This window comes from Diadema antillarum, unplaced genomic scaffold, assembly GCF_040938485.1.
Source record: "Diadema antillarum isolate AM-2024a unplaced genomic scaffold, OU_Dant_1.0 seq00000459_RagTag, whole genome shotgun sequence".
Classification (NCBI taxonomy): domain Eukaryota; kingdom Metazoa; phylum Echinodermata; class Echinoidea; order Diadematoida; family Diadematidae; genus Diadema; species Diadema antillarum.
In genome coordinates this window covers 1,092,501-1,115,712 of record NW_027271430.1, presented here as the reverse complement: position 1 = coordinate 1,115,712, position 23,212 = coordinate 1,092,501, and the positions used below count along the sequence as shown (strand labels likewise).

The following is a 23,212-nucleotide window of genomic DNA, read 5'->3' as shown; positions in this document are numbered from 1 at the left end:
CATGTTGGTATCGAGACAACAGATGCTACTGTCAATCATTACTGTACCTGGGAGAAAAAGAAAGAAAAAATACTGGTCATGAGGACAGAAGACGGATGCTCATGACTAGATACACAGACATTACATCTTTCAGAATCAGCCATGGTCAAAAGATTTACGCCTTAATGCGCTACAGAAATTCACAGCAATCACTGTTGGTGTTGCATATCACTAAAAGCCAGCATCGCGAAAAGACAAGTTTGGAGGAAAAATGGCAAACTTTCTCCAGACAGCAGTGCGCCACAGATATGGCAGATGATGAGCGAGTGACTGGTACTGCTCTGGGCTAGACAGGTTTTGTCAACATTTGTGAAAATGGGTAGGTACGTGAAAATAACGAATGCATGCACCAATCCCGCTATGCACTTATTAATATCATATTCAAAGCAGAACATTGGCACAATCTTTTCTCATCAGGGCTGTAACTGCACTAATAAATTCTTTGAGATATCACGTACACAAAGGAAAAAAACAAACCAAAAGCAGAGTAAGAGCCCGGGGGGACAGGGGCGTGGGGGGGGGGGGGGGGGTGATGCTGAAGGATAAATTCAATCTTGAAGCCACCTCTCAGTGGTGCTTCTTGATGGTAAGGCATTGAAGAAACTGTACCTCTTCAGGAGTCATACAAACCCGTCATTCTTTACCTCAACAATGATTTCTTCACAATGTTAAATGAGCCTGAACAGCAAGCAAAGAGAGCCATCTTTCTTTCTTTCATTTTTGCCCCTGTGGCCGCATTTACAAGAATTCTCTACCCAAACCTGCCATGCCATTTATCAGAATGCAATTGGGACAAAGTCAGGTTTTGCCGTTTGTTTTCCTTTCTGGGAACAAAAATGGCCCTCCCTGGAACTATCAACTCATAATTTTTCTGCTATATGGCAACAATGATAATACAGTATATTTCCATAATACGAATGACAAGATTCACGCTTCAGAGAACTTGGAATTGGGCAAACATACACTGCAAATAACAAAGAGTAATTTACCTTGCATAAAACGCTTCCTGCAGTGTGTTAACGTTGTCTTATATTGACCGAGTAACACACTATTTTGTTAAGTATATTCTGACAGATAATATAATGTAACAAGTTGTGATTCCGTTGTAATGTGTCGAAATAAACATGGTCATATTTAGGCAAGGAATTGAGGATGTATCAGGAAAGATGAAAAAAAGAAGAAGAAACACTCAGACAATCCATACCAACCACGGCATCAGTGTATCGGTAAGGGTTATGGCAATTGTCATATTTGGCTCAGTCTGTGTAAGACTCCCTGAAATTCATCTCTACAAGTAAACATGCTCATGTCTACACTATTTATATGTGTTTTCATTTAACTTCACTTGCAACTTATATTCAAAAAACAAAAACAAAACAAAAACAAAAATCCCATTCCTCAATGAACTAAATGATGACAGTCATAAATATAGATGATACCCAGAACAAACAAAAAGGCAACTCATACCTCTATATTATTTGGCCAGAGGCTTGCGTGAACCGGATTCTAAAACAGGACATCCAATCAAAAATCACTGCATCAAACAGTCAAAATGTGTATCATTTGTTAATTTCTCAAATTCTACCTCCTTGGTGATTTCAGAAGATGCGTCGCAGCATACACACTGCTGCAATAAGCTTATGCGTGGGGTATTCACGCCATCGAAAAGATTGAAGCGGCTTTCTCGAATCCCTTCATGTAATGTTGGTCCTGGTCCCTATTAGTACGACAAGTTAAGATGAGAGGAAGAGTTCAAGTGACCTTCTTTGACCATCTGTCAACATGGTCCATACACACACAGACCAAATGGTCAAGAATACAGCACACATCAATGTGTGCAGACACGGAGGCATGCTGCACCAGCTCATATATTCCTCCCCCTCCAAAGGAGTAACAACGTTCACCCTCCAGATCTGTGGCTGACACACCCGTACCCTTCTCCCCTCCTCCAAAATCTTTCTTGCTCCATCACAGGAGAAAAAAACAACCAAGAAATTGTCGTAATCCTTTTGACCAAGTCCATTCACTTCGCCCAGGATGTCCCATATCGAGGCCCTTTGAATGGAATACTTTCTGACCAAAAAACCAACGGGGCCAAAACACCATTTGTCCACAACCGCTTCACACTTCACTCTTCTGGCCATGTTCGCTCTCGATATTTTCATAGAAAATACTTTTGCACCGCCCCCCTGAGTTCCTCAATGATATGCTTGGTTGAATCAGAGCAAAACAATCAATAGCATGCCCTGCATTGTCCATCACATTCCTGGCTGACCACTGAATGCACATGTTAGGAGGGCCAAACTTGTTCTCAAGCACCACACCGTCTTCGTCCAGAACGCTCCAGAGCCTTGCGCGGCTCAATTGTCCCCCGTCGAGTTGCAGACGGCGACGTCGTTGGCCTTGGGCGAGACGTCGTTTGACGCCGGGGAGACGTTGTTGGACTCGGACGCCTTACCATCGCTGTTCTCGATGGTGTGGTTGACCTTGGGCGGGAGGAAAGGTGTTGCATAGGGGTAAAGGTCGTGGCATCGCGCCTGGTACTCGGTTGCCATGGACTCGCTCTTAAAGTCACTCTGCAGCAACTCCAGGACTCTCGTGCATGTCTGGATAGGAATCGAGGGAATCATACACTACAGGTGAGTATGCAGTCTACTTCTTGAAAACAACAACAAACACATTTTCATGATGAATCAATAATGAAATGATTGCCCATTAATTTTGAGGCAAAAAAAATATCAGTTTGACATTGTTGCATGATGTGATTGGGACATCCTGTCTATACGATTAGCTATGTCAAGTAGAATCTGACAGAGGCACAGAACGAAATTTTAAGATTAACACCAGCGCTACCTTGTTTACAGACTGGTCCCCCATGACTGAGCCCATTTGAATTTGAATTACTTAAATATTTGAATAAATTTGAATAATACAACATACATAATTGCACAAGAAAGTTTAAGCATTACAGTTCAACCTGACATATTGAACCTCCTCAATACCTCTTGGCAGTCTCCTCAAAACACACAAATATTCACGTACATGGGAGCAAGCTGTTTCTGGTCACCAATATTCAACATTACCAGTAACTCTGTGGAAAGGGCCTAGTTAGCTAGGCGATCTTACTGTGAGAACAAGACCCAAAAAAAAAAAATAAATTTGCCACATTCATATCCACCATACATTTACAACAATCTACACTTGGATGTTCCGATGTTCAATGCCGTTCATTAAACGTGGGGAAAAACTATGTTTAACCCTGTCAAATCCGAAGGCACAACCATGTAGGTTAGGAAAGGAATTTTAAGACGGTGGACATAAGAGGGCTGAGATCCGGGGTGCTCTTACCTGAATATTCCTATCTACAAAATTGTCTCCTAGATGTGTGGCTATTGAAATAGCTTCATCTTTCAGGGAAGGCTCTAGGAAGAACAGACCAAGCGCCCCTGTCGGAAAGATTGAATAAAGATACAAACATAAAAACTAGAAATGTCGCTACAGCGACTGGTTATACCCCCGCCAAACAACATTTCATAAGCTTTGGTCAAAAAACTGAGGAAGTAGTTAAATCCGCAAGATCTTTCCTTGATCTTCTGCCATTAATATGCCGTTACCATGGCAACGTACTTTCGGGTACTGTCGAAAAATGCGTCTTGCACATCTACAACCAAAGGCACACATCTGTACCAAGTTTCATGGAAATTGGGCAAAAACTGAGGAAGTAGTTTGCAACACAAAATTTTCCATCATTTTGGCTCATAATATGTGAGCTGTTACCATGGCAACATACTTTTTGTCACTGTCAAGAAATGTGTCATGCTGACCTATATCCTAAGACAAACATTCAATATGAATTCCATGAGAATTGGAAGAACACTGATGAAGCAGTTTTGCCATGAAGCATTTTGCCCTATATTTTACCAATAACATGCCGTTACCATGGCAACGCACTTTTTGCCACTGTGGAAATATGTGTCTTGCACATTAACATATTCAGATGAACATCTGTACCTAATTTCATAAAAATTGATCAAAAACTGTGGGAGGAGTTCGCGACGCAAGATTTGTACCCATTTTTGCCCATAATATGCATGCATAATATGCATGGCAACGTACTTTTGGGTACTGTCAAAAAATACGTCTTGCACATTTACAACCCAAGGCACACATCTGTGCCAAGTTTTATGGGAATCGGTTGAAAACTGAGGAAGTAGTTCGCGACGCAAGATTTGCAACGGACCGACCGACCGCCCGACCGCCCGACCGCCCGACCGCCCGACCGCCCGCCCGACCGTCCGCTGATTCCTATATACCCCCTTCAAACTTCGTTTGGCGGGGGTATAACAAACTGGTGGGTCTACACATTTGTACATTGCCTGTATACATACGTGACATATGCTAGTTATTAAGTTTCACTCCTCATGATCGATTTATATGTAAATGTTCTAATTAGTGGAATTAAGATAATCCACAAAATGGCAGGGATCAGTGAATAGTCATGGACAGGCTCTCTTGGAAGATAAACCTTGGATGAAAACTTTTCCGAGTTTTCCGAGTATGTTATATGGCCAATTGAGACATGGAGACTTCTAACACAATTCTGTTTGAATTCTCAATTGAAAACCAAAGCAACAGATGATGGAATAGTGTTATCCCTTTCCACAAGACATTTCAGCGACTGTCAGCCTTGTTAATTTGGCAAACAACACTTTCAAGAAATTCACCAAAAACACACACAAACACACACAAACTATGAGTATACTGTGCATGCTTAAAATTTTGCAGACATATTTTGCAAATAGCGCGTTGAAAGAATATTTTGCGGGTGGTTGGAATTCACAATCCCTGCAATCACTCCGAACTTGCGTCTGCGAGACATGAAGTGGGCCTACATCATTCAGGTACTTCCAATTATAAAAAAGTTCTTCTCCCCTTGACTTTCAACCAGTTAAGACAAGTCCAGAGTATACTTGGGCAAGTGTCTATGGGAAATGCATATTGTAGCAAAATCAGCCCATCCTCAACGGGTTAATGGAATTGTTCATCCCTTGCTCCACTCCTGCAGATACATGCCTGCTAGCATGCCATCCAAAGAACAAACGTGAATATTGTAGTACTGCTTGCACGAGAACAGCATATAGGCATGCATGTGCACATAGTAAAGTAGGCATTTATGTGCAGCTGCTGGCTACACATGTTGAAGGTACATGCATTGTTTTCATATCTAGTACTTGCATAGCAGGAGGGCAATATTTTTGCAGGTTGTTCAATTCACTTCTAATTTCTGACTTGCGCAATTTGCAACAATAAAACAATGTGGAATAATCACCATCTATAATATATAGCATATATACGATATGTATTTTGGGGAACTTCCCCTTTAAATACCAAATTGTCTTCCATAAGTCATGTGACTTACCTGAGACTCTGTGCTGCTGGGAGTCTGGATGGGAGTCAATGAAGGACCTGTTGTATTGCCTGATGTCTTGGTCTCCCAGCAGGAGCTTGACCTCTTGGTTTAGGACGGTTTGGACAACCTCTGGCTGCTGCTCTTTGCGGTCATTCACTGAAATTCAAAAACATGAGAGTCATAGATTCTGTGCCCGTGAACATTAGAGACAAAGCAAACTAAGCACACACACAGAGAAAAGAGCAAATAAGGACAAAATAGGGTGACGAATGAGTGAAGTTCTATTTGTTTATCTACTGCCGGTATATCATAAAGTCTGATATCCTCTTATAGCCACAGTTTCATGTTCATTCTTGTGATTCTGATGTAGACTGAGACCTGATCTTCATTTCCTCGTGAAAGATCTTTGGTGAATTCTTGTAGAGGAATAGACTAATTTCAAGCATTAGAGAATGTCTTGTGTCTTGTGATGTATCAGTCATGCATTTTGATAACACTCTCCTCCATCTGCCCCACCCCACCCCCCCCCCCCAAAAAAAAAGAAGTATCCATGACTACCAAGAGTAAAACCGTGACATCAGATAACCAAAAGTAAACATTTTGAAATTATCATGGGATGCTAAGTTATATCTCTTTCAGGAAAACAAAAAAAAATGTGTCTCTCTCTAAAACATATACTGTCCACCTTGTGAGCACTGTGACGGATCAGGGAAAATTATGAGAGAAGATGAATGAACATCGCGAAAGGTGCCACCATCTAAATCACTGGCGAGTCATCCATGAAAGAGGTCGCTGTGCATCTTTGGAGTCATCTTGATTACGACTACTTTTATGAATGTCTCGTACGTTATCACACATCCTCAACAACTACTGAATGCTGATCCCTTCATGTACCTTCAGTAAGTTGGTACTGTGGTCCCTTTATCCTCTACCCTTGCTCTCACAAAAGCAGACATAGTGAAAGTCCTGAATGACAAACCTTTCAAGCAGAACCGGACTATACATTCATGAAGTTTGGGATTGGAAGCATCGACAGCTTGTGCACGCTTGATGGACTGAAGCATGAGCAGAAGTTTGTCTGGAGAGAAAAACAAGGGATGAAACCAAAGACATGATATCAGTCTCTAGTAAAACATCACTGCTCCAACTAAATGGAAACACAATAACAAAGACTATTCATTAACTGGGTTACATAAGAGCCAAAAGTGAGGAATTAGCTGAAATTGTATCAGTTGCAAGTTAATTATTAAATGCCGACTGACACAGAAAACCCCATAGCATTGTACATACTTTTCAAAGTCCCTGGCACAAAAGGGTGAAATAACAGCAGTATAAGTTATCTGGCCTTTGCGGGATCCATCGCCCACTGGGAGTAGATATGTGCCATGGTCAGATAAGTGAGATAACCATTCATCGTATCATAGTGATCAACATTTAGGTCTAGACTGTATTTCCTCACAAGGAAGTATTTACAAGAGAATTGTTGCTTTGTACTTTCAGTACAGTTTTGCACTGAAAACACAAGGACAATTGTGAGCCAGTCCATGTCCGGATAATAAAGAGATTCTGAAAAGAGATAGCAGAATAACCAAGGTTGGCCTGTACTGCATTTTCTCAGCTTGGAATAATTGCAAGCCTCTCTCTGAAACAGACTCCTGATCTCCACGTCGAACACTGCTAATAGTCCCGTAACGCATCTTTACAAATGTAACATCCCATTTCATTTCATTGGGTTGAAAGAATGAATGATATGATCATTTGTTCAGAGCTGAGCCAGTCATCCTCACTCCTTTCAAGAAAAAAAAAAATTGAAATTTCTCTTCAGTCAAGTGTAAATCTACCAACCTTTCCTGTAATAGATTTCAAATGCCATGAGATGTGTGTCCACTCTGTCTCTGGCAAGGGTTTGGAGTGGCTTCAGAAAGTAGATAGCTTGCTCCAGAGGGTCCTCCACCTGGTCAAGTGTAACAGATATCAAGCGTAACAGATATCAAGCAAGGATTCAAACCATAAATGTACAGTTCCCACTCTAAATCACTACTGTAAAACCATTTTGATTTCACGAATTTTGCAAGAACCAAGATTCTCTTATCAAAATGAACACGAAAGTTCTTGTCTACACTATATGCATTGAATGCCAGGGCCAATTCACAAAAATTTCTTGCCGTACAACAGGCCACTGGCTCTAATTCACGAAAATTTCATGGCATGAAAATATCTTGCTTTACAGTATATGGCAAATGTCTTCACTAGCTCAAGAAAAGTTCGATGGACACCATTCTTTTATTTCTTTTGTTAAAGGGATCGTACAGTTTTGGTTGAGACCTAATTTCAGGTTTCTAACATTTTTTGGTGAGATAATGAGAAACCTCTTATGAAATATGAAAGAGCATGTAATTCTTTGAGGAATTCAACGTTTGTTTGATGAAAATTGGTTTTGGAATGGCTGAGATATCCAAAAAAGAGCGACTCTAATAAAGTGTGGGACCCACACTTTATAACGATCACTTTGTTTTACTTCGTTTTTGGATGTTTCATTCATTCCAAACCCGATTTTCATCAAATAAACTTTGAATTCCTCTTAAAATGGTATGCTCTGTACTATATCATAAGTGTTTTCTTGGTATCTCGCAAAAAGTTTAAAGCCCAATTCTCATCTCCACCAATACTGTACTATCCCTTTAATAATGATAAAGTGTGAAGTGTATCAACAGAAGGTAAATATTGCTCTCAATCTCAATTTGGAAATCTAGAAATGTCGCTATGGCAACACGTATGTCCTCGCAATATCACATGGTTCTGCTCATAGGTCTACAGCAGGCCTATATCTGGACAATGTGAGATGACAGTTTCACATGAATGGCAAAAAAAAGAAAGAAAATGAAATGACATGACATGTTTCAAAGTTGTTACATTTTAACATTTTCACTTTACTTTTGACCCCAGGGCACAAATCTTTCTCTACAGAATCATTGTGCAGTACTGCATGTACGTACCTACTTTAAATCAAGTGTATGCATTGAGTAGCCTCCAAGGTAAGGAAAAGATAGTTTAAATTTAGAATTAAATAGTATAATTTTAGCATCTCAACCTGACCTTTGACCCTTGATATTTGACCCACAACCCCCATTTCCCGAGAGAATCATTCTCAGGCAGTACATGCGTAAGTACTGTTTCCTGAAGATACCTTGAGCCATTTCCAAGATGGAGAAAAAAAGTGACATTTTAGCATTGACACTTGACCTTTGAACCCCAATTTTCAGAAATTTGGTCTTGAAAAAAAAAGAAAGAATGTATATGAGATGTGAAAAACAGTCAGTGAATTTCAGTGCCAGATATTTTTGTGTCAAAAAAAAATGATCACAATAAATGTCACGAGGAGAGACTATTTAAATCTTTGATTTGAATGTATCAAGGAATGCTCACTCACCCTGGCTAGTTTGTCCGGGACCAGCTCCTCCTCCTTGGGTCCGTCCAGGTCCGGGTCGTGCTTGTTCTTGCCGCCGCCGTGCTTGCCCTCGGCTGCCTTCTTCGTCTCCTCCTCCTGCTTCTGCTGCTGGGCCTTCTTTTGGGCCCGCCGCTGCTTGCTGCGCAGCTTCTTCAGCTCCTTTGGCGTCAGGTTCGCCGTGTCAATGTCGTCTGCTGCGTCCGAGTCCGTCAGGGGCTTGTCGTGTAACCGGATGTACACCTGCATGAAAGATAAAACAAGTAAGGACGGTATGGAATACGGTGTAAAGCATCCCACCTCTTTGCCATTTATGGCTGCCGCAATTTGAACAGGCCGACGTGGGGAAAATTTTGTTGCAGCAAAGAAAATCCAACACATAGATCAAGTTGAGAACTACCAAAACATTTCACAACACAGTGTTGATGATCACTTTTTGACCCATCTCTTTTCTAAACTGTCTAAGTTGCATCTGTGCTAGTATTTCAATCACTGAGTGAACTTCTTGCACAATGAGAGGAGTTACACTGACAACTCCTCCTTAAATGCTGTGTCTGCCTGATAACAGTTGCCTAAGACCTTGAAAAAGAAATACACATATCTCTGATATTGATGTACTGTATACAGGGAATATTTTACTGGGGAGATTATTACATATCTTGCAAATGTAACATCTGGTTGGCATCTACCTTCAACAATAGTTTCTTCATTTGATCTCCTCTGACTCACATGAGCTATGAAATACCAAGGAATCCATCAAAACGCTTGGTATTGCTTTCTCACCTCTATTGCCATCTTGGCACACCTGAAGTAGAAGCGGTGACTCCGCAGAACGTCCTCCAATCTGAGCAGACCCAGGTAGGCCCGTAGCGTCATCTTCCTCATGCAGTACGAGTGGAAGTCAAACTGGTCTTCGATGATTTCAGTGAAATGCTGGTGTGTGGTAAATAGGTAAGTGACAAAGTAAGCATTTATACTGCCTCTTAAAGACCCAATAGTGTGGGAATATCATTACGTCGGAAGGCTGGCCCGGCTCGGATATATAAGAGAATCACCATAAAAAACTTGTGTAAAGCTTGTGTACAGCTTTATCACTGATCTGTATGTATGTACACACACAGCCAAAGAATCTTGACTGGAGGCTACCTATACGAATAAGCATGTTATTCAATGCACATATTCACTGACAGGTGCTATTCGTGGTTTTCAAATGTACCCCAGTGGGCAACACATGAAGATTGATTAACTCAGACCACCCATGTTTCCCTATGTTACCGTGTCTTTAATGGAAAATATCCCACATATCACAAACTGGCACAAACTTGTTAAATCCATAATGGAACATTAAACTCATGTGAAAGTGTCTGACAGGTAATTTTTCTGTGGATCAATGTATCGTATTTGCTTTCTGCCCACTAAGCAGAAAAGGGTATTCGTATCAATGTGCTGTCGCAATGTCTGAAATCAGTATTCTCTCTGTCACTATTCAGGCCTATACCTCGAAAGATCACACACCTAAATGGTGAAGTTACTCAAACATAGTCATCCTCAAATTTGACTGTAACCTTTGACCTCTAACCTAAAACACACCATGCTCTCGATCACCGAGATCCTATATATTGTGGTGGAAAACTCCACAATTCTTGATCCTTCTTAATGCCTCTGTTCTGTGTGGTTCCCACTCACCCTGTCTACTTCATGACACTTCTTCAATGCCTCCCCGTACATGCCCTGCCTCTGGTAGCTGAGGGCACACTCCGTCTGAAACCACATACACTGCATCTCGTTTAAGTTATCCATGGCAGCGACTCCTTCCTGTAACATGGAAAGAGAGATTTCAGTTCTAGCTTTCTCGATCACAGACATGAGAAGACTTACAGGGTATGCTGTACTAAAGCACACAAACAAAGTAAGGTATCACAAAATGTAGAGGACAATTCTGGACCAGTTAAAATTTATTTTAAAAAGGGGGAGTAAATCTAAGCACAACAGCAAAAATGTAATCAATATCTGACAAAAATTTGGAAGGCTTTGACATTGTGAAATATTGCTTAATTTCACCAAACAGATCTTGAACAGACCAAATAAGTCAGTGAAATAGTAAATGGTGTCATCACCACACAACGTGCCAAATAGTTGTGCATAAAATCACAAAATTTCCTCTCTTTTTTGATTTTTCAAATGCAATTATGCCCAGTCTCAAATCAAAATATATCGGACTGATCATTATTTCAAAGTTATTCAGCTTCCAATAACATATGATTTATAGATCAACAGTAGAAGACTGTTTTTTGAAGATGATCAATAAAAAATCATGAGGTGTGACATCCTCAGCTCACTCATTTGCACATTCATATCAACTGTTCAAACACTCTTTTGCACAGTCTTACCAAATCTTTCAAATTTCATAACTTTCTCAGTTAAAATCTGATTTCGATAAAATTTTCATTGTTGTGCCAAAGTGAACGTTGTTTGCCTTTTGTATTAAAAAGGCAAACGCCAAGTGAAGTCTCGCCTGAATATCGCAATTTGTGAATAAAGTGTTTTTCAATGTATCTTTATTGACCTTCTGACCTTTGTTTCTTGCCTGACTTCATAAATATTACACCTTGACCTGCATTGTTAGGTGATGAACTTGTGGTGGAAGTTTGGTGGTCACGGCTCAAAGCTCTGGAAAGTTAGAGTACACCAAATTATTGACAACACCATCTCATAAAATGTTGACATCAATAGCTCAATTTATCATAGTGGAATAGAGATGCAAGGCCAGGACTTATCTCATGCTTTAACTATCTCCATTACAAATATGCACCTCATTTACAGTACAGGAGACTCACCCTTGTGAACTTTGCACACATCTCCTCGGCTGGTTTGACCATGTTGGCCCTCAGCATGTATTTGGCACACTTGTAGTTGATGTAACGGTCAGCCGTGTCCAGTGACTGGGCTTCATCAAGACACTCTACTGCTTTGTGGATGTCTCTCGCATGCTGTGGGTAACCAGGAAAGGAGGAGAGCCAAATTACCATTACAAGAAATTTTACAGAATCATTCACAATATTTCAAGGTCACAAATAAATACTTATATAAAATTCCATACTCATTGTACAGGCATGCAAGGGTTGGGGTTTGATGCTCATCGAATCTGTAAGGAAGTTAGAGCCTTCCTTGATATACCCTGAACTACAGTACCCCTCAATGTTATTCCCATTGTTTGACAGTTGTGAGATAAAAGTAAATGGTACTTAGACCTTCAGGGGTACCAACACAATTACCACACATTTACCTATTTAGCTAACCATACAATATCTGCAAGATGATGCCCGGAACTTATAATGGCCATCAAGACTTCTATCCCTTGGCCACCATGGGGACCAAATCTACATATTTCTGATCTCTGCATTCCCTAAATCTTTGGTTGACGACTCCATCAATCTGATCATGCTAGTTGCAGATAAAAACCAAATGGTTTACCATTTCCCCCTTTTGTTTTTTTCCTGGGGGTGGTATCAGTAAGATTTTTCTTCAATCCTGTGAAAGTGAATATTTTTGCGCAAGTAATTTTTCAAGCTCTGCCAAGTAAAATGAATTTCCTGTTTTTAATTCCGCAGAATCCAGACGTTACATGGTGTTACATACAACAAGCAAAAAATATTTGCATGCCTTCATTTTCACATTAGTTTATGATCGTGCAAAAATTTCCACTTGATCAGACTTTAACTTTGAAACATTACATCAGGTCAAATTCAGTCATAGAGAGTTATTACATGCTCTATAAGAAACCAAGTTAATTTTCTCACAATAACTAAACCAGACATAAAAAGTGAATGACTGTGTTTGTGGAGGAGAGAGCTGCTGAGCTACAGTTTCTTACATAGAATTGCTTCTTTATTTATTTTTTTTTACTTGCTTGGACTCTTTGGAGCAATGTAGTCTTACCTTGTAGATCTTGGCCCTTGCTACGAAGAGCTCAATGAGAGTTGGTGTATGTTCAATGGCCCTGTTAATGAATTCCAGAGCCTGGACTTGGTTGCCTAAATGGTCATAGTGCTGAGACAGGAAGTAGAGTGTCCATAAAAGTACTGTAGGGGGTTCTCGATCCACATCCATCGGGTCTGCAAATGAAAGCATTCGAAAACATTTATTATAGACACATGCAAGATGAGAGGAAACTTCTTGAGAAATTACTCTTCTATATAATAATGGCTCTCCTCAGAGATTACTTCCCGATCATGACAAATCAATCTCTAATGTCCAAGTATGTGGCGGTAAATGCCTCAAGTGAAGCTTGCGTGGCTTAGCATTCTCATTATCCAGGTTTAAAAAATATATAAAAATGATGCTACAATCAAATTTCTCTCTACTATTTCAGATTTACAGCCCACTTTCTGGGCAGAGAAATGTAAAATATCTGCTACATTTCACTTAATTTAAATGGTATTCTTTGTGTGTGTGTGTGTGTGTGTGTGTGTGTGTGTGTGTGCTCAGTATATTCAGACAAAGCCCCTGCCCCTCCCAAAAAATACCCCCAAATTAACTCAAATTAAAACTTTGATGACCCTTCAACACTTTGCCCAAAGACAAAGATGTAGGAAAAACGGACATTCACATGGTTTGCAAATGAAAGATGGCAATTTAAGACCAAGTATGTAGGTATCTCACTCACCGTCTTTACTAAATCTTCCTATCGAGTCAAGGCAGTCCCTGTATCCAAGGACTATCCTCTCTATTGCAGCAACTTTGGCAGGGTCCTTGTAGAGTCCTCGCAGACTGGTGAAGGCGGGCGGGACACCTTTCCTCAACATCTTCCTCAAGTACTCATCTAGTATTTGGTCAAAGGAGTCTCCTACAGAAAGACATGTGTCATGATACTTTTAAAGTTCTTGGCTGTACTGATGGAGTCTGTATGACGAAGTGTTCATAAGGCAACTCAAGATTAGCAAGCACATGCAATCATATCAATTGACCAAAAGACATTCCAAAACTTCACTGCAAGAGCCTGTTGGAACACATTACATCATTTAACAATGCATTTAGATGAAAGGAGCAGAAGGCATTCATGTTGCTGTAAATCTGATTTTCAGGTTAAGAAATACCAGCAGTGTTGTGGGTGCACAGTCAGGATGTCTACCTGTTCTTGAATGACAATGATGCTTGCCAGACTAGTCTCAGTGCTGAAATTTCACATGGGAAGTTTGAAGCATTTACATTCATCAATTCTCACAATAGACACATTGCTTTTACTGCTGTACCATCTCCTGAACTATACTGTACCACTGATACTCAGTTTTTGTTATTTGTTCTGTTTTTCAAGTAGCTGACACAAGAGCCTGTGTATGTTATCAGTGTAATTGGTCAGTGAGCTACAAGGTTGGCAGAGGGTCAGTGACTAGGGGGCCACAATGGCCCGAATTCACGAAGGTGGAACAATTGAAACCATGGTTTAAACCATGGACAAAGACTATAGCTTGTATGAGGCGCCAAGTGTCGCATGGTCTATTTTGTTATGAAATCGGTCACTTTGTTACGAAATGTTAACATTACGTCGACGAAATGATCATTTCGTTAATGAAATGGTAATTTCATCGAAGAAATTACTGATTTCGTAACGAAATAGGCCATGCGACACTTGGCGCCTCATACAAAAGTATGGTCTTTGTCCATAGTTTAAAGGGATCGTATAGTTTTGGTTGAGACCTAACCTCAAGTTTCTAAAATTTTGGGGTGAGATTACGAGAAACCTCTCATGAAATATGAAAGAGCAAGGAATTCCAAAAGGAATTCAATATCTATTTGATGAAAATTGGTTTTGAAATGCCCGAGATACCCAAAACAGAGCAATTCCAATAAAATTTGGAACCCACCTTTTATCACGATCTCTTTGTTTTACTTTATTTTTTGATGTCTCAGCCATTCCAAAGCCAATTTTCATCAAATAAACTTCGAATTCCTCTTAGAAAGGTACGCTCTGTACTATATTACAAATGGTTTCTTGATATCTCGCAAAAAGTTAAAAGCCCAATTCTCACCTATACCAATACTGTACATCCCTTTAAACCATGGTTTAAACCATGGTTTCAATTGTATCACCATCGTGAATTCGGGCCATTGTGTCTCAAAATTTGATGACAAAATGGTCAGGTCCCGTACCTGTGACAAAATTCAGGGGTAACCTCTTCGGCGCCGATGCCCGTGGGTATTTGTGAGCGCAGCGCGTGTAGATGGCTAGCCTCTCTCCCTCCGTCTCGGGCAGGACGCACCTCTCCATGCCCTCGTAGTACGCCCAGTTCTCTGGGTTCCTGTCTAGCAGGCCTTCAAAGATCAGCCTGGCTTCGTCTCTCCTCTTCAGCTTCAGAAGGAGATCAGCTGTGGAGCAACGTCACAAGGAAAGTGAGGCTCCAACTAAAAACAACTCCCATTCAAACATTACTGGATGCTGATGACGATGCTTCATTTATATCTCATTATTGTATTATGTAATCCTTTTAATTTCTTAAAACAAATGTCATCCTCTATGCATTAGACCAAGTTTTAACAGGTTACATGTCATACCTACATGGCATTTGATGAGGCACAAGCATTGTATTTCATTTTTAAAGTCATTTTCAAAGAATTTACTTTTCCTCAAAATTGCAGTATGCACGGTCAAAGGCGGAGAGGAAAAAATAAACATAAGAATGCATGACAAAAGCAAGTTTACTATAGGAAAATTATTTTCCGAACCAAAGCTCACTAACGGTAATCTGTTTTCTAGCCAGACATTCCCCTTATGGAGGAAATTACCTTTCGTTTCCTGAAGGCATACTTGGTCACAGATTTGTTGCTGGTATTTGTTGAGATGTTCCAGAGCTGCCTCATGCATATCAGCTTCCCGCATTACCTGATTCATGTACAGTAAGAACTCGCTGTGTTCGTAGTCATAAGACTTCACCTGAAATTGACAGAATAACAGAGAAAATTCAGGAAAACATTGCAAGAACACTGTATTTACACACAAGCCCATAGAACTGTTACATCAAATCTAGGACAAACTTCTATCTTTCATCATCAATGCATGCATTTATGCTTTCTGCATTTATTGACTCACACCAACTTCTTTCAGGATTGGAAAATTGAAGGACACACAGTTTCTCACAAACACACACACACACAAATATATAAATAAACAAATAAATAATATAAAATACATATATGGCTGGAAAAATTTTAAAAAGAATAATTTTTGGCTTCTGAATTTGAAAAAATGATCAGGCAGGAAACTCTGTGATAAACTATACAGCACACAATTTGTCTCCTAATACATTCATCATCATTCATTCCGAACACATGAGGTTGGAAAAGAGGCCATAATACATTACCCATTATTGATTTCTTGACTAGCTGACCTAAATCAGCACTGAAGCAACGGATCGCTGCAAGCAACACTAGCAAACTAAGTTCATCAACTACATAAAAAGATCTTATTGTACAATACACTGAACTGCTTTTACATGTCAGAAAGAGAATCACGCATGAAATGACTTGCAGTGGTACAGGATTGCAACAGATGAGAGGCAACTGTCACTTTACCAAGTGCAAGTTGTGACACATGCTTAGATATCCAGAGATCTGTATTGCTCACCTGCTGAGTTTTCCTGAATTCTTCGAGCACATTTAGAGACATTCTGTAGTCTTTGAGGAGGTGGAATGCCATGGCATATCCGATCCATGAGGCCCTCTGCGCTGGCCGTAGGTGAAGCAGTTGGTATCTTGTGTCCTTTCAAATAAATCCACAATTATTTATTACAAGCTTTTGTTTCCATTTTTTTTTTCCTTTCGACAATCCTGATTACAGGTCCAGGCAAAATACTCTTAAAGATCATTCACGATATAAGATAAAACCGACTTCGATATCACAGAAATTGAGTACTGGATCATTTGTTTTCATTTATGGGGGGAAATTCATTGATTTTAGCACGTACACACAAAAAAAGATTTATCCCATTCGTGTATTTGAGGATTCTACAATATCTTCAGCACAGGTGCCAAGATGGCTGGGATACAGTCCAACATGAAACAGAGTTGTATGACTACATGTATCATTCATATAACAGCCGATCAACACATTCTACCAAGTCAGCTTTTAGTTTCAATATATGCCCTTGTGCAAAACGGTTCATTGATAATAAATTGTGACAGTCAACATCCTTTATCATTATATGTGTTACTACATGAAGCTATAATGAATTGGCAAAATAGTTGTCATTTCTTGCTGTATACTGTGTACACACCAATATTTTGAGACAAAGTGGGCTTTCTGTACATTTTCATGTGCAGTTCGGTTGGAAGAAATTAATGAACTCTGAAAAAAAAAAAATCCTTAATTAATATAGGCAAAAAGATGGTCTACATCAGCTACACGCAGTTCCAATCGGAACACTCACCTTGTATCCTTCAAGGTCTCTCATTTGTATTTGGAGAAGTGACAAGTCTCTCAGAATTTGGAGATTGTCCTGCATAAAAGAAATTGCATACAAAATACAATATTTTGTGCAACTTGGTGTATGTGTGTTGCGTGTGTGCACAATGGCTTCTAACATAGTGGCTAGTAATCTGAATTATTGAATTGTTTTTCTGAACATAAAGTCAATATATTCAATGGCAAGAGTTGACAAGCAGAGGCCAAATGGGCCAATTCCTTAAAATGTTAGTCCCACTTACCCGTAATCCCCCTATGCACTCAATCAGGCCACCACTTCAACTGCTTCGGACTACTCGTATTTTACCTTTATAGGTATCAAAATGCAATACACCTTGGTTGCCCTACTTCTAGATATATGGAGAAGAGAAGCTCTGAGATTATACAGGTATGGGCCTTTGGGGCAGGTCCCATCCACAGGCCACCATAGGGCCAAATGTACTATTTAAACTCCGTATCCCCTGCCCCTTAAGAATCCTTACAAGTTTCATTAAAATATGACCACGTTTGTGCGGAATATGATGATGACTAATATGTACAAAATTAATGGATGATGACTACTGTAAAAATGATTAACTAGAGTCTCTGAAAACATAAACAACAGGGGCATGGCTACCTATATGCTATTTATTCCTCCCCGTAGGAACCAAACCCAAACAATTCTTACCTTATCCCACTTGAGGGCATTCCTGTATGCCTTGATAGCTTCATCATACTTCCTATCAGCTCTCTGGATCAGACCAAACACATGCCAACCTGAAGAGATTTATTTGGTCAAGGAAAATGACACACCACCACTGACCTCCTCATAGGCCTATGTGTATTGATCATAAATATTTAATAATATGAATAATTCTGGTAATGTCTGACTAAAAATCCACCAGAAACATCTGCAGCAGGTCAAAAAGGCCATTTTCCCCCATTAGGAGCTAAACAGGCCCATAGCACAAGCCACTAGCCCATGTAATGATACTGGACCATCTGTAGGTCACAGTATTCAACTTATTATTGTTATGAAGTACACCTGTATGGCTACAATCTTCTTGTGCACTTTCACAAAGGTGAAACAGTTCATTCTTCTTTAAGTGACAATTGTCAGAGACTATGTGAAGCTTCTCTTTTGACTACTAGATGTTTCTTCTATAGTTGGAATATCTTTCATCCACCACCTTATTTCCTACATATACCTGGTATAACATAAACATGGCTCCAGCATTTCTCGCCCACCCCCAATTATCTTGATTAGCTTATGTTTTACTCTTCTTCAGAGCAATTCCCCAAGGCATGAATTCTTTGACCACCTGAAGAATACATCATTAGCAACCCTTCTTGTCGGGGTAAATCGTGGCAAGCAAAAGGATACAGACATGGCTCCTGAGGTCATTCCTGAGACCTCGCTTCACCAGCTCCAAGGCCTCCTCTTTCTTACCAAGGCAGTTCAGGATCAGACCCTTCATGGACAGTGTCTCTGTGGGACAAACATGGAGAGAGAGTTGAAGTCACATGACAGGATTCTCAATATATCCCTTAATAATAGTCCCTCACTGTTTACCGCACTGCAGAACCAGAGACCTCAAAATCTGTAAATCTTTTTTGAAGTATTCTAGACTGACACTGATCTGCATATAACGCTGTATTTGAATTGCCGGTCTGCAAGTGCTTACATAGTGACCTTCTCTAAATCTTCCTGGAACTATGATCAGTCAATAATCTCTATCACTTGACCAGTGTTACTGCAGATTTTGTGTGCAGTAAATAGACTGTGTTTACTACAACATGGTGTTGTTTAGAATGGTATCCCATCAACCTTTGGACTTCACCAGATTTAGGCCAAAACGTATGTGAACTGTCTACATAATAATAGCCATGTCTAAAGTTTTATTTCAACCCCCCCCCCCCCCCCTAAAAACACACAAATCAAACATCACAGTTATGGATGGAACAATAATCTCAGAATTTGCTGAAGCCCTTGATCATGATTGTGGGCTCAGCTTACGTCAATTAAAAAAATTTCCTGAATTATTGGTCACCATTCATCATGACTTCAAAATGATGAACTTAAAATTTGATCTTATCATCTTCCTTGGACTTTGCCCCCGTTGGTGTACAATTTGTATATGTCTGATGAAAAAATGTTGCATCTGACTAAATCAAACTCTTAACTTAAGAATTCTACCTTTCCTTGTTAAATATTCAGAAGTTTCATCAGTTAATTACCCTCAGTTCATACTCATTGATACAGTACTCTGATGGGCATCTTGTTATTTGAGTTGTTTTGGTTTTTTTTTTCTGAGCATGAACATGAAATCAGGTTTGTTGTGCAAACAGGGCAGACAAGAACAAGCACAAAACGATGTTTTTTACACCCACTGAGGGAAAGTATTCTAAACTCAAGAAAGGAGAGACTCACCGCCATGTTCGGCATACTTGGCATTTGACAGGATCTGCTTGGCAAATTTCAGTCCATTCTTGTACTGCTTCTGCTCATAGCATTTCTGGAGATCAGAGAGAGAAAAAAGAAAAATGGATCATGAAACACACAAGTTGTTGCTTTTGGGTTGATAGGGCAGAGAACATATCTGCTAGTGCTTTTTGATATGACAAGCCACATTTTACACATTATTCTCTTTTGACACTGCCTTGCTGACCTGTGAAACTCAATTGCCACTCACCATATTTGGCAATTACTGCTGACTGCAATGGTTTTCTTCACTGCCATCATGATGACTGCAATTCTACATGTACATCGCATGTAAGTTATGGCATAATGATTTACAATGGAGAAACAGAGAAATAATCAAATCTGTTGTCTCTTCAAGGGTGATAGAAGAAAAAAACACAGAATAAGCAAAACTCCACAAGTATTACAGGACCTCACACCACGACCATGCACATGTATACTGTTCAAGATGAAGCTGCAGTGCAGACGTTGAACATGTGTGTAGCTATTTAGTGTAGAGTGTAGTGAAGTGTAGTGTAGCAGTTCAGTACCTGGGTACTACTACTATCATGCTATTTCTGTATGCATTCAGCATTGCTCATGTCACAGACTGAGAAGAAACATAGTATGATTGCACTGGCATCAATGAAAAATGGAAACATATGAAAATAATTTACCATAAGTGTATGTACAATGAAATATCAAAACCTATCAACTTGATAGCCCGGAGTCGAGTTCTTAGTAAAGTTAACTGAGGAAATCTGTCGCCTGATTTTGATTTTCTTGATCAGTAGCAACGATTGTAGACTGAGTGTAGATAATGAGTGCAAGTATCAGTTGCTGTTCCACTTCCAATGACCAATTACAAGATTAGAATTTCAACTTGTACTTTGAACTAGGGTTAGGGTAAAACACAAAACATCTTCCTCAGCTGGTGCTATTGTCAATAAGTACCTGCTTAGACAGAAAAATCAGACTGTCCAGAAGTTTTATAACATTTTTTTTACTTTGAAGGTTCTCCCCCTAAGACAGACTGAAGCGTAAGATCACTGTGGGAGATGCTTAACCACTGTCCTTATGGATGAAAGGGTGAGGTACCTCACTCTCCTCAATTACATGTACGTCCAATTCTGTCCCAATGGCAAATTTAAGCTTTAAATAGTGAAATTAGCATTTCATAAATAATCACATTTGAGTTGGAAAATTATTCCCTGTCAGGAGCTCTTCAGTCGAGCTCGCCGCCATAACCGCTATGTACATAACACGACGGCAAGCACGCATGTAGAATGCAATGCATTGTGAACACCACACCGATCCACTGACACAGAGTAGTGAATCTTGCACACCACGTAGTGCGGTGAAGCGGATGACCGGGCTATCAGCCAATCAGCGGCCTGGCTATCTGTTCGTGGCTTTCTATGGGGATTTTTCTACGTGCTAGGGCGACATGAATTATGCATGTCGGGGATCTGCGCTTGTGCTAAATGTTGACCGAGGCACTGCTCAAACTATGTACATGGCAAATGCCAGTCAAACCGTAGTGCGTCACCGAGTTCAGATTTTGGGCACTCTACTCTAGACTACAGCTGTTTAAATTACTGTAGAGTATCTAGAGTAACTGCGGCAGTAAGCAGCCGTGCGTCCGTTTGCGGCAGGTACAACATACTCGGTAATATGCCGCTAAACACAGCATTGCACTGTACATGCACACTACACATATACTAGCACACTACCAATCAACAAAAATCAACCGATAAAATGGGCACAATCTCCGACAAAAGTGAAATTTTCTCACCTAAATGACAACATATCGCATCCAAAATTCTATTTTCGGTACTTCTTAACATAACAGTTAAGGAACAATGGATTTTTTGTCGTTTTCCCGATGTTCATGGATTTTGAAAACATATCCTCACGTAAAATAGAACTTTCGCGAGCCGATGTGGGCCGCCATTTTTTTTCGGAAAGTGGATGTTACCATCGAAAAAATGAGAAAAAGACGAGAAAGACATCAACAACGCCAGAATTGCCATGCCTGTTTGCAGCCAGTGCATGTGCGCCCGCTATTTTCACGTGCTTTCGCAATGGGAATTGCCACTTATGCACTTGTCAATGTAATGACTCACCCCACTACCCCCGGACATGGGTGCGTCATTTCCTCGTTTGGTCCGTCAAATTTGTGACCCAGGTGTGCGTCATTTTACCAGCTATGTCCGTCAAATTTTTGACCGAGAGGTGCGTCAAAATCCCATCATTGTCGTCAAATTTTTGACCAAGGGGTGCGTCATGGTACGTCACTTGGCTATGGAAAATAACACACATTATTCTGAACCGAGGGGTGCGTCATGGTATGCACTTGGCTATGGAAAACTGCACGCATTTTTGCACGCTACCAGTACATACCGGATACACGTACGTACCGCGAGTGAATTTACAGTGAGCGCTTTCCCGCGGCAAGTGAAAATCAAAGTCGGGAAGCGTTTTGGAGTAGGCCTAAGAGGGAAAAATGCTTGCCCGAATCTGGCGGCAAGCAAATGATTTACAAGCCACCCTTTCTCCTCACATTTTCTTTCCAACAAACTCATGAAATCACGCATACTCAATCTCAAGCCAGACGGACTGTTTAGCGATATAACGATTTCAACCTCACAGTACTAAATAGTAAAATCAAAGATCGTGTATCCTACGGAATTCCGTATACGATCTTTGGTATACCGTTGCGTGGTGCGTACTGCGCGTACCTGCAGTAGCAGGCAAGTCGAGTGTTAGTGGTGCGCGACTCGCTCGCTAACGCTGTGCAATTCGCAAGTGAGCAGCGTGCTCGTTATTTCTCATCGAACGTACATCGTCCATGTGTTGCATTCAACCAGACTAGAAATGGCCGCGCACATACAGCGCATCTGCAGACAAGTCATGGCCAGGTGACTACTATGGATTGCATGCACATACATTCGGAATATCGTAGCAGCAGAGTGATGTACGGTGAATGACGGTACGGTGCTTACAGGGCCAGGGTAAGGGAAACTTGCCGAAACTTTGACAAATTGTGTTTACGAACTGAAAGAAAATGAAATTGCGTGAATAAAGCGTATGCAAAAATCCTTTCAGTATTTACGGGGTGCGTCAAATGTACCGAGGATGTCCGTCAAGAAAGTGACCTAGGTGTTCGTCAAAAACCCTGTGTTGTCCGTCAAAAAAGTGACTGTGGTGTTCGTCAAAAACCCCGTGTGGTTCGTCAAAAAGTGACTGTGGGGGTGCGTCAAAAACCCCGTGTGGTCAGTCAAAAAATGACCATGACGCACCCATGTCCGGGGGTAGTGGGGTGCGTCATTACATTGACAAGTGCATTACGCAATGTTCGCGAGACATGTGAAGGCGTTCAGCTGAAGATCGCGGAGCACGCGCGCGTATTGCATAGGG

The 23,212-nt window shown here is 40.5% G+C and overlaps 1 protein-coding gene across 1 annotated transcript in view; it reads right to left on the bottom strand.

The window, feature by feature from the left end:
* Positions 1-1,732: 1,732 nt before the first annotated feature.
* LOC139732983 (N-alpha-acetyltransferase 15, NatA auxiliary subunit-like) overlaps positions 1,733-23,212 on the bottom strand; it is a 22,471-nt gene continuing 991 nt past the window's right edge. Inside the window, exons 2-19 of the mRNA XM_071643820.1 lie at positions 19,763-19,847; positions 18,716-18,820; positions 18,020-18,108; positions 17,318-17,386; positions 16,516-16,650; positions 15,678-15,825; positions 15,045-15,260; positions 13,561-13,740; positions 12,834-13,009; positions 11,732-11,884; positions 10,581-10,709; positions 9,678-9,827; positions 8,880-9,137; positions 7,295-7,403; positions 6,429-6,527; positions 5,459-5,605; positions 3,388-3,485; positions 1,733-2,645 (exon numbers count right to left, since the gene is read on the bottom strand). Coding sequence (XP_071499921.1) covers positions 2,400-2,645; positions 3,388-3,485; positions 5,459-5,605; positions 6,429-6,527; positions 7,295-7,403; positions 8,880-9,137; positions 9,678-9,827; positions 10,581-10,709; positions 11,732-11,884; positions 12,834-13,009; positions 13,561-13,740; positions 15,045-15,260; positions 15,678-15,825; positions 16,516-16,650; positions 17,318-17,386; positions 18,020-18,108; positions 18,716-18,820; positions 19,763-19,847 — 2,592 coding nt within the window. The 3' untranslated portion in view covers positions 1,733-2,399. The remainder of the gene's footprint in view (positions 2,646-3,387; positions 3,486-5,458; positions 5,606-6,428; positions 6,528-7,294; positions 7,404-8,879; positions 9,138-9,677; positions 9,828-10,580; positions 10,710-11,731; positions 11,885-12,833; positions 13,010-13,560; positions 13,741-15,044; positions 15,261-15,677; positions 15,826-16,515; positions 16,651-17,317; positions 17,387-18,019; positions 18,109-18,715; positions 18,821-19,762; positions 19,848-23,212) is intronic.